The sequence below is a fragment of the Columba livia genome, chromosome 1, assembly GCF_036013475.1.
Source record: "Columba livia isolate bColLiv1 breed racing homer chromosome 1, bColLiv1.pat.W.v2, whole genome shotgun sequence".
Classification (NCBI taxonomy): Eukaryota; Metazoa; Chordata; class Aves; order Columbiformes; family Columbidae; genus Columba; species Columba livia.
Window position 1 is genome coordinate 122,579,260 of NC_088602.1, and position 15,378 is coordinate 122,594,637.

The 15,378-nt window shown below is 38.0% G+C and overlaps 1 protein-coding gene and 1 long non-coding RNA gene across 3 annotated transcripts in view; one reads left to right on the plus strand and one right to left on the minus strand.

The window, feature by feature from the left end:
- LOC135580544 (uncharacterized) overlaps nt 1–15,378 on the plus strand; it is a 31,386-nt gene that overhangs the window by 12,178 nt on the left and 3,830 nt on the right. The gene's annotated exons all lie outside the window — the stretch shown is intronic.
- On the minus strand, nt 138–14,722 carry BTLA (B and T lymphocyte associated). Of its 2 annotated transcripts, XR_002413683.2 has the most exons (7): nt 14,476–14,722; nt 5,246–5,554; nt 4,128–4,163; nt 3,353–3,490; nt 2,398–2,444; nt 782–1,293; nt 138–679 (listed from the first exon to the last, which is right to left on the minus strand). XR_002413683.2 is itself a non-coding variant. In XM_005502599.3 (6 exons), exons 1-6 carry the CDS (start codon nt 14,561–14,563, stop codon nt 952–954), a joined length of 960 nt encoding a protein of 319 aa, XP_005502656.2. In that variant the 5' UTR covers nt 14,564–14,722; the 3' UTR covers nt 138–951. The 2 variants fall into 2 exon arrangements, 1 of the variants encoding a protein (XP_005502656.2); XM_005502599.3 differs by having other exon boundaries at nt 138–1,293.

Genomic DNA, 15,378 nt, shown 5'->3' on the forward strand with positions numbered 1-15,378 from the left:
GAGAGTTTTCTATTATTTTTTTAATGAAGATTATTAATTATTTACTGGATTGATAATTTACATAATAAAACAAAACAAAAATTATACAAAGCAATAACAAAACCAGAAAATAACTTAGTATGACACTGTTATACACATTTATTTTTGAACAAAATATTTTTATTTTGACTGGGGTCAGTCACTGCTGATCATTTGTTATTTCCATTGAATCATCATGGACAAAAGCGGTATGCAATAACTTCACTAACCAACCGTCCCACCGAGAGAAAAACACAGTACACTATATTTCAGTATTTTCTCACACATTTGTGAGAATTCTTTGCCAACAGAAAACAACCATCTCTGCCTTTCCTGCATTCCACAAAAAACAAACACACAGATACACAAGCATTCACCTGATTTTGCTTAATAATAGCTTTAGACATTCATGGTGCTCACATAACTTTGCACAGAGATAAACTGGAATGAAAAATTGAATACTTAGAAGGATGTTTTTAGAAACTCTGAGAAAAATGCTCCCACAGGCACTCTTAGCTTTTACTTGGGAGAAATTAACCTGACCCAGTATCATCTTCCTCATTGATTCATTTTACATGTATACCCTAGGAAAACCTTCCCCTTCTCCCCTCTGTCTATATTCAAACTGTAACCAAATCAAAGTCAGAGTAGAAGCAGAACCCTGAAAAAAAAAAAAAAAAGGAAAAATAAGAAAACACATTGTTTGTTTGTTTGTTTGCTTATTCCCCCATTTAAGAGACAAACACACAGTGCAAATACCCACCCATCAACACAGGATGTATTTTGAATTCTGATGTTGCAGGGGAGCTTCCATAGGTTCTTCTTAACAAAAGGGAAGTTTTCTCAAAAGAGAAAGAAACACCATCCTTGAGGGAAGCTAGAACTGAGAGTGCATGCAAAATGGTTGTCTGGAGAAGCCCTTGCCACATTTATTTATTTATTTACATTAATGGAGGCATATTCTGTAAGTTCATTTACTACAGTTTGTTCCCTTCTCTGGCACCTTTCTGCAGAAGCAGAATGATTTAGTGAAGCATATGTGAGGACATCTGGGTTTTCAGGTAAAACTGGGATGGAAGGAATAACAGGATCATTGTGAGGTGCACCAGGCAATGTCCTCTGAACATTCCAGGGAGGGACATAGTTGTCATAAATTGTGTTGCTGTGCAAGGCCTGCAGTGGGCTTGCCATGGAGCAATAGCAAAGTGAGGAGCTTTCTTCTGAAGCTTCAGTTGTCCCAGCAGCACGGGATGGAGTAGCTGCTGGACTTCTGACCTGCAGAAAACAGAACAGGGTACAGCTCTGTGCATTTCTGATTGTTGCCTGTTCTCCTGCTAAATAAGAGATGTAGGATTTTGTTCAAGTTACTTTAACCCCTTAAAAGTGCTTTTGAACACTTTTGAACTGGATTTACCTGGCCACCAGGTTTTATGTTGATCGTTGAAATAAAATTAGAAATCATTCTTATATGTCCTACCTCATTCCATTTCCCTTCCTAAGCTCTCATGTCTTTTCTTGCAAGATGCCAACGTCAGGCAAAACAGATATATTGCTTTGAGAGAGCTCTTCTCTGCCACTCATTCAAGGCTTCCCTTAGTTTATGAAATCTTCCTTATTTCTACTTCCAAACCCCAGAAAAGCTTTTCTTCATTGCCCCTGTTCTTCTGTTTCCTGATCACTTGCTTCTTATCCTCTTTGTCTTATTTTTTCGAGATAAATCTTTCTCCTTCTCCAAAATCTGCAAATTCCTCTATAAATTCATCTCTCCCTAATGAAGTCCTCTTTTGACATCCACTTTTCTAGCCACTTAGAATATACCGCTTTTAATTTTCTTTCCCCCAAGTCGCCCTTTGAGAGCTCTGCAACCTGTTTGGTGCCCTTTGATACCTGCCAACACTACCCCTGTGATTGACAGCTGTCAGTTCCAGTCACCTCTTTTGCCTTCTGCTTTCTGCTCACCTAATTTCTCTGGAACTGTCTGCAAGACCTGTGTGAATTCATGCTAGCTGCATATGAAAGTCTATCTTTTCAATCATTTTCCTTGCTATGTGCGTCATTTTTTGACTTACACAGATAGTCTGAACCAAATCAACAGAGGTGCTTTAGGTGACTAAACTCTTACTGCAATGATACTTGCAAATTAATGTTTTAACAGGAATTTAAATACCTAAATTACCTTAGTGGCTAAGAGCCTTAGTTCCTTTCCTCAGCTCAGCCATGATGATAACTCACACCAGTCAACCCTGGTCCAGGCACTAAGATGGTCACTAAATCTGTCTCTGATCCTATGCCATATTTTGTACTACACAAAGACTTGTTCTCAGTGCGTGGTTATGCAGGACATGGTCAGGTTTTGATGACGGAAAAATTTAAACATACCAGGCTCACTTGTCTCTGTTGAGTTACTGGAGTTCTTTTTTTCTTTGCTGGGAAAAAAGAAAGGTTCAATAAATCAGCATTGAGAAGATGCCTTTCTGCTTATGGAGGGAGTATTAATTAATACAGGAGTCCTTGCCTTGTTGAGTGGACTTCAAAGAATGAAAATCTATTTCTAAACTAGATTTGGGTATGGCTATTCTGACAAAAGCTAACCATCAGAGAATGACATATTTATAGCATGAGGTTCTGTGTTCCGCAGAGCTCCTCTGAATAGGAGCAAAAAAGTTTCTACTGTACTTGTGGCCAGTTTTATCTGTGTTCAGTGAACTGAGTGGGGAGAAAAAGGCATGGAAAATCCTAAACACATCTTTTGAGCAAACATGTTCAATTTTATTGGAAGATGAAATAATGCATTTTTTTTAAATTAAAAGAAATCCATAGGATTGTAATAGACAAATGCAAGATCACTTAGATTAAGATATGGGCGACTCCAAGTGCCACTCTTGATTTAGGACATAGCAGCTGTGTAAGAGTTGATGCAAAGCAGGAGAGATTAGTACTGTAATTATTTGATAATTTAGAGGGAAAACTAGGAATATAAAATGTAACTTGATAGGGCTTGACTGCATTTGCAAGGCTAAAACTCCTGTTTATTTCTAGTTTGATTATTTGCAAAACAGGAGAAAAATATCCAGCTATTATAAAGTCTGAATTTTTTATTTGTTTTTACTTTACTTCTATCCTTCTGTTTCTGGAAGGGAGCAATACATGGGGCAAATTAAATTCTTAAAGATTCAGTCTCCTAACTGACACACTCAACAAGGACGCCTCAGCAACCAGTTGCGGTAATTATTAGGGGATTTACATAGAGCTTTGAACGCAACTGTCATGAAGCTGTGAAAAGGAGCAGAATCAAATGCACAGTAGGCAGAGGTTAGATGGTAAAACTGCTCACCATGGTACCTCCTTAGACACCAGAACATGCATATGATGATGAATGGACAACATAGACCCACAGCTGCTGAAGCACAAATAATGTGCCACATCTTGTAGTTTCCAGCTTCTTGGAACTCTTCTGAAATGCCAGTGGTATCTAAAATTGCAGTAACATGTATTAGCATAGAGAAATATTTGACTGGCTTTAAGATTAGGTCTTTCTGATGCAACTGGCTTCTTAATGTGCCTAAACATTCTGTAATTTGGCACAGTATGTTATGAGACAACCTTATCTCCATGGACATTCTAGAAGTATGAGAGTATAGTTTACGTATGATGCATGGCAGAAGGCTGGCAGAAGGAATAAATGCTCAGAATTAGAGCCCCGCTCTGAACTTCCAATATACTTTTGCAATTGTAATTGTGAACAATAAACAACTGTGAGTAAAAATCATACCTCAGGCAATGCTAAAGTGATGGTATAACATGATTCCTAACACTTTGTACGTATAAGACATATATCACTTGGATATGAAAGAGCACGTCAGAAGTGTAGAGTATACCACGAGGAGGTATTTTGATTGGCTTTGTCCCTTTTATGCTGGATGCTGGACAGTCCTAGCCTCAAAAACCATGGCCTTTGAGAGACTGTATTTTGTTCAAATGGAAAGAAAGCAATTGTAGTTCAGCAATGAGATTAAATTTGTCCTGACTGCTCAAAACACTAACCAGAAATTTGTAGCAATACAGATTAGTTCCTTTCTCTTAAAGAAGAAATAAGAATTACGACTTACTTTCTGGTGAAATTGTGATAATGTTTGCAGGCTTTTCTGAAAGATAAAAACAAGACAGGGAAGTGAAACAGCAACCTGACATTTTGCACTGCAGTTGTGTTCTCTCTGTATCACATACTGAAGTCTTCACAAAGCTCCTCTTCAATCTGCTGATGGAAGAGGGAACAAAATGCAACAAGCAGAAGACAGGACATTTTGGAAGGAGAGGGAATGACGTGTTGGTCTCCCACTGTCAACAGAGTAATTCTCTCTTTCAGGCCTCTTTGGCATTAAAATAAATAGATTGGCAGAATGTATTTAAAAGGAAACTTGCATCATGAGCTGGGCACATACTGTGTCTGCTAGCACATTACACCCATACATTTTGATATTGTTCCCCCTGTTGCAGCATTTTCTGTGGCAATAAACAAGGTCTTAAAGTTAATTAACTTAGCAGGAGACGAATTGGCAACAGAAAAATCTTACTACTCAGCTGCCTGGGGTCGGTAGGACACTGCAGCCACACGGATCACTTTCTACCTGCAGCACAACATTAAGGAGGGCAGACCTGGCTAGTCATAATTTAGACTTGGCATCCTGACTGCCTAAGTTAATGTGAAAGCCTCACTTGCCCTTAAGATCATTTAAAGCTATTGTAATCTTTCCTGCTCTTGAACTTCTTGGGGTACAAAATTATACTTTCTCTCTGTTTGTTGCAAGAGATGTCATTCTCAACAAGACACTTGAATTGTTTTGTCTCTTTACTGTTGTGTGCCCACACACTACTACATGACCATTTGCATCCCGTCTAGTCCATTTGATGTATAACCAGGCTGTCCTTCCACAATCTTTTTTTGTTCCATTTGATATTTTTTTACTATCAAATAGTCCACAAGTGGCTGTTGGTTGTTGGCAGCTTTGCTTTTCTCTTCCACATCCTCCTGGGGTTTTTTTGGTGTTTTGTTTTATTCTTTCCTTTTGTTTCTATCCTACCAAGAGGTAGGAGAGAAGCGTGAAGAAGGTACAATTGCGCTACCAGTAAAGCATGTTAGGAGAAGCCATCATCCAGCATGCATGAGCTTTTCTGTATGTGGCATCCTTTTCTTTAAAAGACTTATTTCATAATATAGGAGTCTCACCTTCAACAATAACAGTTATTGCATGGCTCTCACTGTGCAAGTTGTCCTCTATTGCTCGACAACGATACAGCCCACTATCATTCTGATGAACTGAGAGAAACTCCAGAGTAAACATCTTGGACTTCCATTCTGCTTTGCCCTCCTTCACCAGGATACATGTAGCCTCCTCCAACTTGCACCACTGCATGACTGGCTTTTTCTTGCAGTAATGAACTGGACAGTCTATAATCAAAGAGTTCCCAATATAAACTTTGTACTGGGACTGTCTTTTAACTTGAATTTCAGCTGGACAATCAGTGGCATCAAATCCTGGAGGAGAAGAAAAAATATAACAGAAATCATGGTGGTCAGGGTCTGCTATATACTCTCCATGACACTGATCACAGTTTCTTCTCTCTCATTACTCAAGACTTCCCCTGTCTGCTTGCAGCAGATCTGGTCTCTATATGAGGCAGTGATAGCAGATAATGTCTAGACTATTGGTTCTTTCATTTTTAGAAGGATTGTTAAAATGCACTTTCTTCCACCGATATGAAATTTTACCTTTTTCTATATCTCAGTCAAGTTACAGATGTAATAGTTTAGAAAGGAAACACATAAAATATATATTGCAAGTTTTCCTGTGCTGTCTTTCTCACACTCTTTTCTCTTACTTTTAGCTTTACTTCAGATTATTGTCTACTTCACAATTCTTGTAAATTTGTGGAAGCGGAGGAAAGAGCAGTGTGGGGAGCAGAGGGGTCTGTCTGTCTGTCAGCAGCTGGTGCTGTTTCAAGGGACGGAGGCTCTGGGCCCCCAGGCAGCCAGTGCACGTAACCGTGATGTTGAACACCTCATCTCCGCCCTCAGCCAGGGTTTCTTATGCACAAGATTTAGCAGTCCTTGTGAACACCTGGATAGTGTATTCAAGAGCTTGGGATGGCCAGATTAAGTGTTCATTTATGACCTTTAGTTTGCAAGCCTTTTCTCTACAGATCTCAGACTAGTCCACACCATAAATTAATTGTAGAGCACTCAGTAATACTGAGTTTGGAGCATAAGTGTGTTCACAGCCTTCATTATAGCAGAGCTAATGCTTTGCTGCTGTTGATTTTTCAGTTTACTCTCTTTAAGGTGACTGAGAATGGACGTCTGAAAATGAGAAGGCACTAATCTGCCTCTAAACCTAAATCTTTAATATTGTTCTCATTTTGCCCTATCAAGCGTGCCTGATCTTGCTTCATAATGAAGAAGAGGCTGTTCACTGTAAGGCTGATATTTGTAGGCACTGCAAGAAATTGTCACCTCTGATATATCTCTGCTATGTGCAACAGAGAAACTAAGAAAATATTAGTTCACTAGTTAGTGGACGGAGGAAGCTGTCAATAGTTTACCAGCAGTCAATTAGATCTACCAGATAAATTACTGAAATTATTTGTAAAAAGGCAGGCTCGGTTTGAGAAGACATACAGAGGATATACAACAGCCTTTGTGTTCTGGTAAGGACTCGTAAGTGCACCTAGGTCTTGTCTAGTCTTTTGCACTGCCCTTTAAGAAAGAAGGGGAGCAATGCTTGGAGTATTTCCAAGTTGGAAAGAGGCCAGCAAATACCATGAACATGATAAGAAGACCATGAAGGAAAGCTTGAAATCTTGGGGTTGTTTCACTTAAAAAACCAACCAACCAAACAAATAAACAAACAACAATTAGAAGAAAGAACATCATAAAACTATGCAAAGACATAAAGGAAGAATAAATGAAATAGTCTGTTTTTTTCATGTTTCTGTTAGGTATAGGGGGAAATAATGGGCTAAAAGTGAAGTAGGAAAGGTTAATTACATGGTTTGGAAAACTGCCTAACTGTGAAAACAGTAATACTGTAACTGGTTTCTGTAGAAGCTTGCAGAGTTTGAATCACTGGCAACCCTGAGGACTATCCTGCATAGACATCTGTCAGGATAATACCCTGTTTCCCCAAAAATAAGATGTACCCTGAAAATAAGCTGTAGCATGATTTTTCAGGATTTTTGAGGATGCTCAGAATATAAGCCCCACTCAAAAAATAAGCCCTAGTTACTGTCAAAAAAAATAAGTCAGTTTAAATAGTGTCCAAGCAGCTATACATGTAAAAAAGTAAGCATCTTTTGGAGCAAATATTAATGTAAGACCCTGACTTATTTTCAGAGAAACAGGGTATAGCTGAATTTACCTTTTAACCTGTCAGTGTATGTAAGCATGTAGACAAGTTTGTGGACATCATGTCCATAAATGGATTCTGAAAGGACTTTGGAAAGATGTACATGCCGATATCCCCAGTGCAACTGTTTCACTGCTGGGGGGACAGGAGGGGAGTGGACCACAGAAAGTGGCCATGCTCATGTGCTCCCCCTGAGCAGCCTTTCTTCTTGCTGCTGCCGGAGACAGAGCACTGGTCTTAGGCACTATGGTACTTCTTACATGGTCTCCACTGATACATGAGATATGCTCATGATTTACTTTCTGCCACAACATTGCCTCAATAATAGCTCCTGATTATAAATAAATGTGTGGTGTACAGGAAGAGACATCCTCCCAGGGATCATCCGTCTGGATGTGGCAGCAATAGCAATATATTTAATATAACATTTAACTTATTGTAAGATATTTAATGTGAATAAAATAATAAAATGTATTATTTGATAGAGTAAATATACATTATTTATTTATTTATTTATTTATTTTTATTTTTATTTCAAGCTATATTATGTGGTAGATGTATTGCAATAGCAACAGCTTTAGCATGTAGAGCCTGGCCCTGTTCACAGGTAGTATTTAGCTGCTAAGACAGCACACCCTGCCCAGTCACCCCGTCCCTTTTCTGCTCCCCTGAACAGGACATATTTTATTATTGAAAGACATATTTTAATTTTGAAGACGGATGACTTATCTTTCACTTAGACTCTTCCACCCCGATAAAAAGAAAGCATGATTTGGTTTCAGATAAGTGGGTCATATCTATTTTGGTCATACCACAGTAGCGGCGCATGGTTATCAGGAGTGTGAAAATAGAAACTAAAAATTCAAATTAGAAAGTAAAGGTTTCAGTTGTTTGAGGAGTCATTGCCATGGAAGATAACACTTGAGGAAGTATCCATAAAGCTTGGATTGTGCCCTGATAGTAGCCTTCCTTCTGATATAATCGTATGTAACAGGTATTTCATGAAGCATGTGCAGGTCTCTGCAGGACAGATACTTTCTGATGTCCTTCATCTAATTATTTTATCATACAGTTTTGTCTTTTCCAAAATTCTCCTTTGGGAAAAACAAAACACAACTAAACCAGAAAAACCCAAAGCAAAACAAACCACAATATTCCAGAAGTCCAATTTCTCTTGAAGTTTTAAAACAGACTTCAGTGGCACTCTCTCATTCAGATTATTAACCAGGCAGAGGAACAGAAATTGTTGCACCTTTTTCAATCCTATCTTTTTCCAATGCAGGGAGTCATGTTTTCCTTGATTTTGAATCACCCAGTGCTTTTACAGCAGAGTATAAATGACTGCCCACTGTCACTTTTGGAAAAATCACCTGATCAGCATTGAGCAAATTTTGTGCATCCAACAGTATCCACCTGGGACAGGGTTACTAATCCTTATTAATTCAGATGAACATTCAACTAAGTCATAAGAAGCTATTCCACTGCTTGTGAAGCATTTACTTGATTACAATTTGTTTTTTGGTTTGTTGTTGTTGTTGGTTGGTTGGCTGGTTTGGTTTGAGGTTTGTTGTGGGATTTTTTGGTTGGCTGGTGTTTGGAGGTTTTGTTTGGCTTGGTTTTTATTTGTTTGTTTGTTTGTTTCAGTTCCACTGGCATTGGTATTACTTCTATTACTTTTTGCTCATACAGTACCTTTTAAAGAGGTGTTCAACTAAAATGTGCTAGTACATCTCTCAGTCAGGTGAGCTTGAATAGTGTTTCTCCTTTTTTCCCAAGTGCCTATGCCAACACATGCCACAGTTTTGCTCCTTCATGTTCTGGTAGTGATCATTCACTTTTGGTGATGATTATTCACTTACTAGTATAATTCAAATATAGTCCATCCATCACATTGGATGATCCTGACTCCAACATCCTTGCTTTCTCCAAGGGGTTACCTATGGAACGTACCACTGAGCTTTGGGAACTGCATGTGGTAAAACTCATACTGCCCTTGCCACCCAGCCCAATAGGTCATTGCCTGCCCACGATTTCTGAGCAGCAGAGCCCTCCTGTCCCATTGATCCTCAGAGGTACTTCCAGGTAGATATTTGTGTGACACCAGTGTCCACACACCTCTTGGCCTTCATCACCAGCTGCTGGTGCAGGTGAAAGTGTTTGGCAGCCTGCTGTCAGTTAACCCTAGTGCACAAACCCTCTTCCTCTCTTCCCTTAAAATATGTGGAGGTTGAGACTATTTGGTTCCACTTGGTTCTCAATTTCCTCTAGTTCATAGTACCCTTTTTTTTCCCTTCTTCCAAAGTAGCTATAAACCTGGTGGAAGAAATTTAGCTTACTGAAAACTGATTTAATTTTCTTAGTTATCATCTGTGGATCCCTTGAAAGAAGCCTGTGGGTGCCAGGTAAACATCACTATTTTATTCAGTGGGCATTTTATTTGTTTGTTTGTTGTTGATTGTTTTGTTTTGTTTTATTTTTCTTCTGTCAGTCAAATAGAGTAATCTTTGAACTTCCTAACTGGGATCCATACAAGCTGCTGGTTGCCTTTCAGTGCATATGAGAATTTGTAGACTGTCCTCAGAGCCTGCAAAAGGATCTTCCTTTCAGAGGCTAAAGCAATGGGACTTTAGGTGGCCCTTAATTATATATATATTTTTAAAAGAAGTTACAAGACAATGATTTGAGCATGAAAAATAATCACAACTGCTCGTGTGTTTCTGTGTCTTGTTAATGACTGATGGCTGAATGACTTGGGCTTCAGGTTTTCAACCTTTTGCTAGGAAGAAACCTATTCCTTGGTAAGTGTTATTAGCCCTTGATTGGGAGACCTTCGAGAACAATAAAAGATGAGTGAATAAGAGTTAGACATTTTTCTCAGGCATTGGAAAATTCTTAATTTGAATTATTTTGCACTTCAAAACTTACAATTCTGAGCTAGAGAAAACCTTTTCCTATAATCTAGCCCTTTTCCTCTAGTAATTAAGTGTGGGAATTCATAATGAACATGCCCTGAAATCTCTAATTAACCTTTGCTGTCTCTCAAACCAGACCTCACTTGGCAAGAAACTTTAAGTGGATAAAAAACAGTGGATAAAATCTTAAAAAAAACCCAAAACAAACAAACAAAACCAAACAAACAAAAACAAACAAACAAAAACAAATAAACAAAACAAAACAAACAAAAAACACACAAAAAAACCCCAAAACTTGGGACTTCTAATATAGTATAAAATATTTAAGGCAAACTTTTAAAATATCTTTCACAGGTTTCTTGTAAAGGCCATTTGGCAGGAATAGGTATCAGTGAAGAATTGGGATTAAATAATAATATAAACCGTAATATCCTAGAGAATGAGGGATTTATTTTTTTTGAACAGGGGAAAAAAATCAACATGCCTGATAATGAGCAAGAACCTTTTCTGTTCATTGGTTGTCATTAGAAAGAAAAATGTGAAATAAACTTCACTTAATGAATGAGCACAGACACGGCTTGGCGTACTTTTCCTGTGACTGTGTGTCTTAGCTCTTTTCTGTCTGCTGCCTCCTGTGGCTTATGAGAAGTCAAAGGTGGAGACACCATCTGCCAATTCTATTCTATATGTGCTTTCCAGAATAAGTTGAATTACCCTTTATTTCTTTAACACTGTTATGAGCTCTTAGGTTTTCAGCATGACATATATGGATGAAAATCTGAACGCGCAGTTTTCAAGAGAGTAAAAGAATTTTAAACGTACACAACCTTTGTATATCAGCTTCAAACGTACACTCCTCAGTAAGATGCAGTTTGACTAAAAGCTCATTTTCTTTTAGATAGCTCGAGTGTGTTTCTGAACAGGCTGTGGTGAGCCAGGCTCACAGGGAAGGAAAATCTTCTGTATAGTGTACTGCCAGGATAAAGATTTCAAATGAAAACATGTATTCCATAACTTGTACAATAGGGAAATTCCCATAACAATAGTTTCTCTTATAAAAAAACTTATTTTTCTCATTCTTATGTTCTACGAAACATAGACATGACATGATCTGTTATGCAAGCAAAAGAGGTTTAACGGAGATGGCTTTCCATTTACCTAACTCAACCCAGTTGTAGAAAAATAATAGCTACAAATTTTAAAACTGAGCCTTCTAATTTTTGACATATAAATGGTATCCAGCAAACCAGGACTTATTAATTGAAATTTCTGAGGCATTTATTTTCAAAAGGATTTATCTTTACTTTGTTTTTCTGTCTCTCCTCCCTTAAAAAAAAAAAAAAGGAACAAGAGTTGGGATAGAATACAAGTCATGTATGATTCCCTGAGGCAGAAAATGGCTGAGGTATGAAATGCCAACTATTCATGAAAATTAAATGCCCACAGTTAGTTTTGAGTCCTGTGTTTGGATCTGTCTCTGAACACGACAAAGCGCTAGTAATGGTTTTAATTCGGGTCTGGTGTTCTGTGAAGTTTCTGACTAGGGCCATAGCACAAAAACTACACCAAGTGCATTGATTTGTTGGGGTTTCAGATTTAACACTGAAATTTTCATGACTTTGTTAATTTTAACAACAAAGAAACAGGCTGTGAAGGAAAATATGCTCCCATCTGGAATTTAGGTAAGGTATATTTAGAAAGATAAGCACTTCAGAAGACATATTAAGTGATACCTGGATAGCCCTTTTTCAGACTTCTCCTAGCTTCAGAGAAGGCTTTTCCTGGAATTATGCAATATTTTGGTTTATTCATTTTATGTATTTATATTAGAATTTGGATTTTTCAAAGAAAGTCGTTATGCTAATAGAAATATAATTTTAGTCCTTTTCCCTTAATTTTTCTCATGCCATCTTAAAGATACAGTAATGTACTTTTTCTGTTCATTTGGTGTACAATGAAGGATTTTCTGGGTTTCTTACTGTTCTTCTGTTTTTGTTTGTGGTTTTGGTGGGTTTTTTTGGTGTTTTGTTTGTTTTTCCTGGCAATGGTAGCATTTGTAAAGCTGACAGAGAACTGCATGCTGATGACTGAAACATTCTGATCACTGAAGCTTGAAGGTGGAACACTTCTGCTTTGCTGAGTGCCAGCACATGCAGGCTATCCCACAAGCAGGTCTAACACCGAGAACCGTGACCACCGTTAGTGGGCATGTGTGCACGTACTTAGTTACTGGCTGGGCCTTCCTGGAGCAAGGGGAGGTTTGCTGGGTTTTATTTTTGTTGGGATGAAACACCTGTTTTGGTTTATGTCTGCTGTCCAGACATCAAACAACCACTCTTCAGGAGACTGGATGGGAACAACCTGTTTTTTGGTGCTATAGAGGAGACAAGGTCTGGCTGGACTAAAATTACTGGAGTGAGAAGGGAGAAGGTCCTTCTGCTTGTGACTTATCAGAAACAAGGTCACTTCTCCTTCCCTAATTTAAAAAAAAAAAATATCACAGGTTTTTGACTTTGAATATGAAATCTGTGTGGTCAACTTAGTTTCTGTTGGGAGCAAGGGAAATTTTGGATAGACTTGCAACATACAAAGCTTAAAGAGGCTGGCTTCAATTTTCAGCTTACTTCTAAACAAAATAAAAACCAAACAAGCTTGGAAAACTTACAGCTAAAATGTAAATACATTAAAAAAATAATTACATCATGGCTGTGTAGAGACTGACTTGCAAAACTTTTTGCTCTGTAATGCTCCTATAAACTTGATTCTGGTATTTGTAGTAATATAGATGTATAGAAGGAAATAGTATTGTTCTCAGAGGACCTGCTCTGAGATGTAGATCAAAGAATAAAACCTAGTAAAATAAAACATGTGTAAACAAGATTCATGCGATAAGCAACATGACAGAAATTACATTCTGTTTTAAAAAGAGTGTATAGGAGCCTGGCAGATGAGTATGGAGGATTTGTCCATGCATTGATGAACTATGCTGGATGATGCAGAGAGGTGATAGTGTGAGGAACTAGTAACATACACAGACTTAATGAAGTGAACAGAAACAGTAGTTAACTCTTAAAGGACAAGAAGGTGTTTCTTTTTGAGGCATGAAGGAGGTTATCAGCTCTAGATACATCTCCTTAAGAAGTAAGCTAATTTATTCATTTGAAAATCAAATGTAAAGCAGCTCAGTAGACTCCTCGAGCTCAGACCACACCCCAATTAGGAAATAGATACCTCTAACTGATATGGTAATTCGTGTCTCTTAAGCTAAATATTTGAGTTTCCCTTCCCAGACAGATACTCTGAATGCTTGCTTAACCTTACCTGTATTAAGAATGTGTTTTATTCATAAAAACAAATGTGTCAAAAGATGCAATAAATTTGCAGACTTTACTCATACATTTCGACTTAAGCTTCACATAGCCAATTCGTTTCTGTAATTTTGTCAGTGCCTTATAAAAAAGGTTGTTTTGATCAATTTATCAGTTAATACGTCTGAAATGTACCAACAGCAGCTGAGCGCATCCGTTGCAGCAGATATTATCCTTTCTGTATCACTCTCTTCCTTTCAAAACCAGCACTTACGACTCCTGTATGATACTAGCAAGGAAGAACTCGAAACAAAATAATCTCATTAAGCAAAATAAAATAAAAATAATACTAGAAACATACTGAGCACAGTGTAGTCCTCACATCAGTCCAAATTAGGAGAATCTCTCTATTTAAAAATTGCGGAGATGCAAAGTTGAAATCAGGATGAAAGTTAGGTGGAGTTAAACCAATAATTTAAGGTACACTTACCCAGTAAGGATAACTTAATTGCAAATGGGATTTAGTTCAGAGTTAGTAGGATTCACAGATTTCAAGCAGAAGCTTGAATGATGCCAAACCCCCTAAAAGCAGAGCCTTTGGCCACAAAGCCAGATGTATTTCGTCCCCAAGTGCTAGAGTTCTGATCTAGACAGTTACTGAATATTTCTCAATTATTGTCACCTTCCTCTTCAATCAAAATAGGAGTCTCTGATGTGGTAATAAAATCAGACACAGATTATCTCCAAAGTACACTAAGCACTGCTTTGGTTCCTATTCTCCTTCTGCAATGTTTAATAACTACAGACAGGTTAAATTGTAAGACTGCATCTTACCGTAAACTTGATAGTTGCTCTGAGCCAGCATTGCTAGAAGTATGTACAGTAATATCCTTTTTATCAGCATGACTGGAAGAGCCTTCATTCTCTGGGCATGGTAGAGAGAAGAGGTCCTGGCGGGTTTAAAAAGTGCAGTTCAAATGGCCTCTTGCATCCTGTTAGGTTTACCTGGGGTGTATGACAGAGCTGATTCCCTTTTCTAGTTCTTCTGCAGTGCAGAAAGGGGCGGGGAAGCAACACATCTGCAAAAATCTGACAGTTGTCTCTTTTTGTGTGTGTGTGTGTGTGGTTGAAACGTGAACTGCTTGTTCATTTCATATAATCTCAGAACTCTTCTGCGATCCAAGGCAAAACATCTTTCACCCACCTCTGGCTCCCCTTAGAGTGTAATGAACACAGCTGCAGATTTCTTTTTTTTTTTAAAGATGCTCCTGCAGTTGTGGTTTTGATTTTAAAAGCAGTGATACAGGGAGAAGGGATGCACAACAGGATTTTAAACTTGTGCAGTCCTATTCACAAGTTCGTAGGTGTCAGAGACACATCTGAATATTCTTAATTTGCATTTAGATTAGTTTACAATAATCTGCACTATAAGAGATGATTGCTTCTACTTCCAGTTCTTGGCACTCTCATAAGATAAGACTGTGAAATTTCAGTTTCGATTTTATGGGTCCTTTTTCAGGATGTCCCCCACACCTTTTGCCCCTAAATATTTCTAAACCACTGAACTGTTTAACTGAACCTTCCCCCAAAATTCTGTCATTTTAGAGCTTCTTCATAAAGTCAGAACCAAACTAAGGTTGAACAGGAACTTTTTAGATAGTAATTATCACTTCTGCTTATAATGCAAATACAACAACCACAAATAGAAACCAAGGAAGAAAGTAGTGCAGTTATTAA

What these genes read in the sequence shown, in the direction of transcription:
- BTLA (XM_005502599.3), bottom strand. Translation starts at nt 14,563, where the DNA reads ATGAAGGCTCTTCCAGTCATGCTGATAAAAAGGATATTACTGTACATA. An exon ending in GAGCAACTATCAAGTTTACG is followed by an intron (nt 5,555 to 14,475) that starts GTAAGATGCAGT and finishes CTTCTCCTCCAG; the next exon opens with GATTTGATGCCACTGATTGT. An exon ending in AATAACTGTTATTGTTGAAG is followed by an intron (nt 4,164 to 5,245) that starts GTGAGACTCCTA and finishes TTTATCTTTCAG; the next exon opens with AAAAGCCTGCAAACATTATC.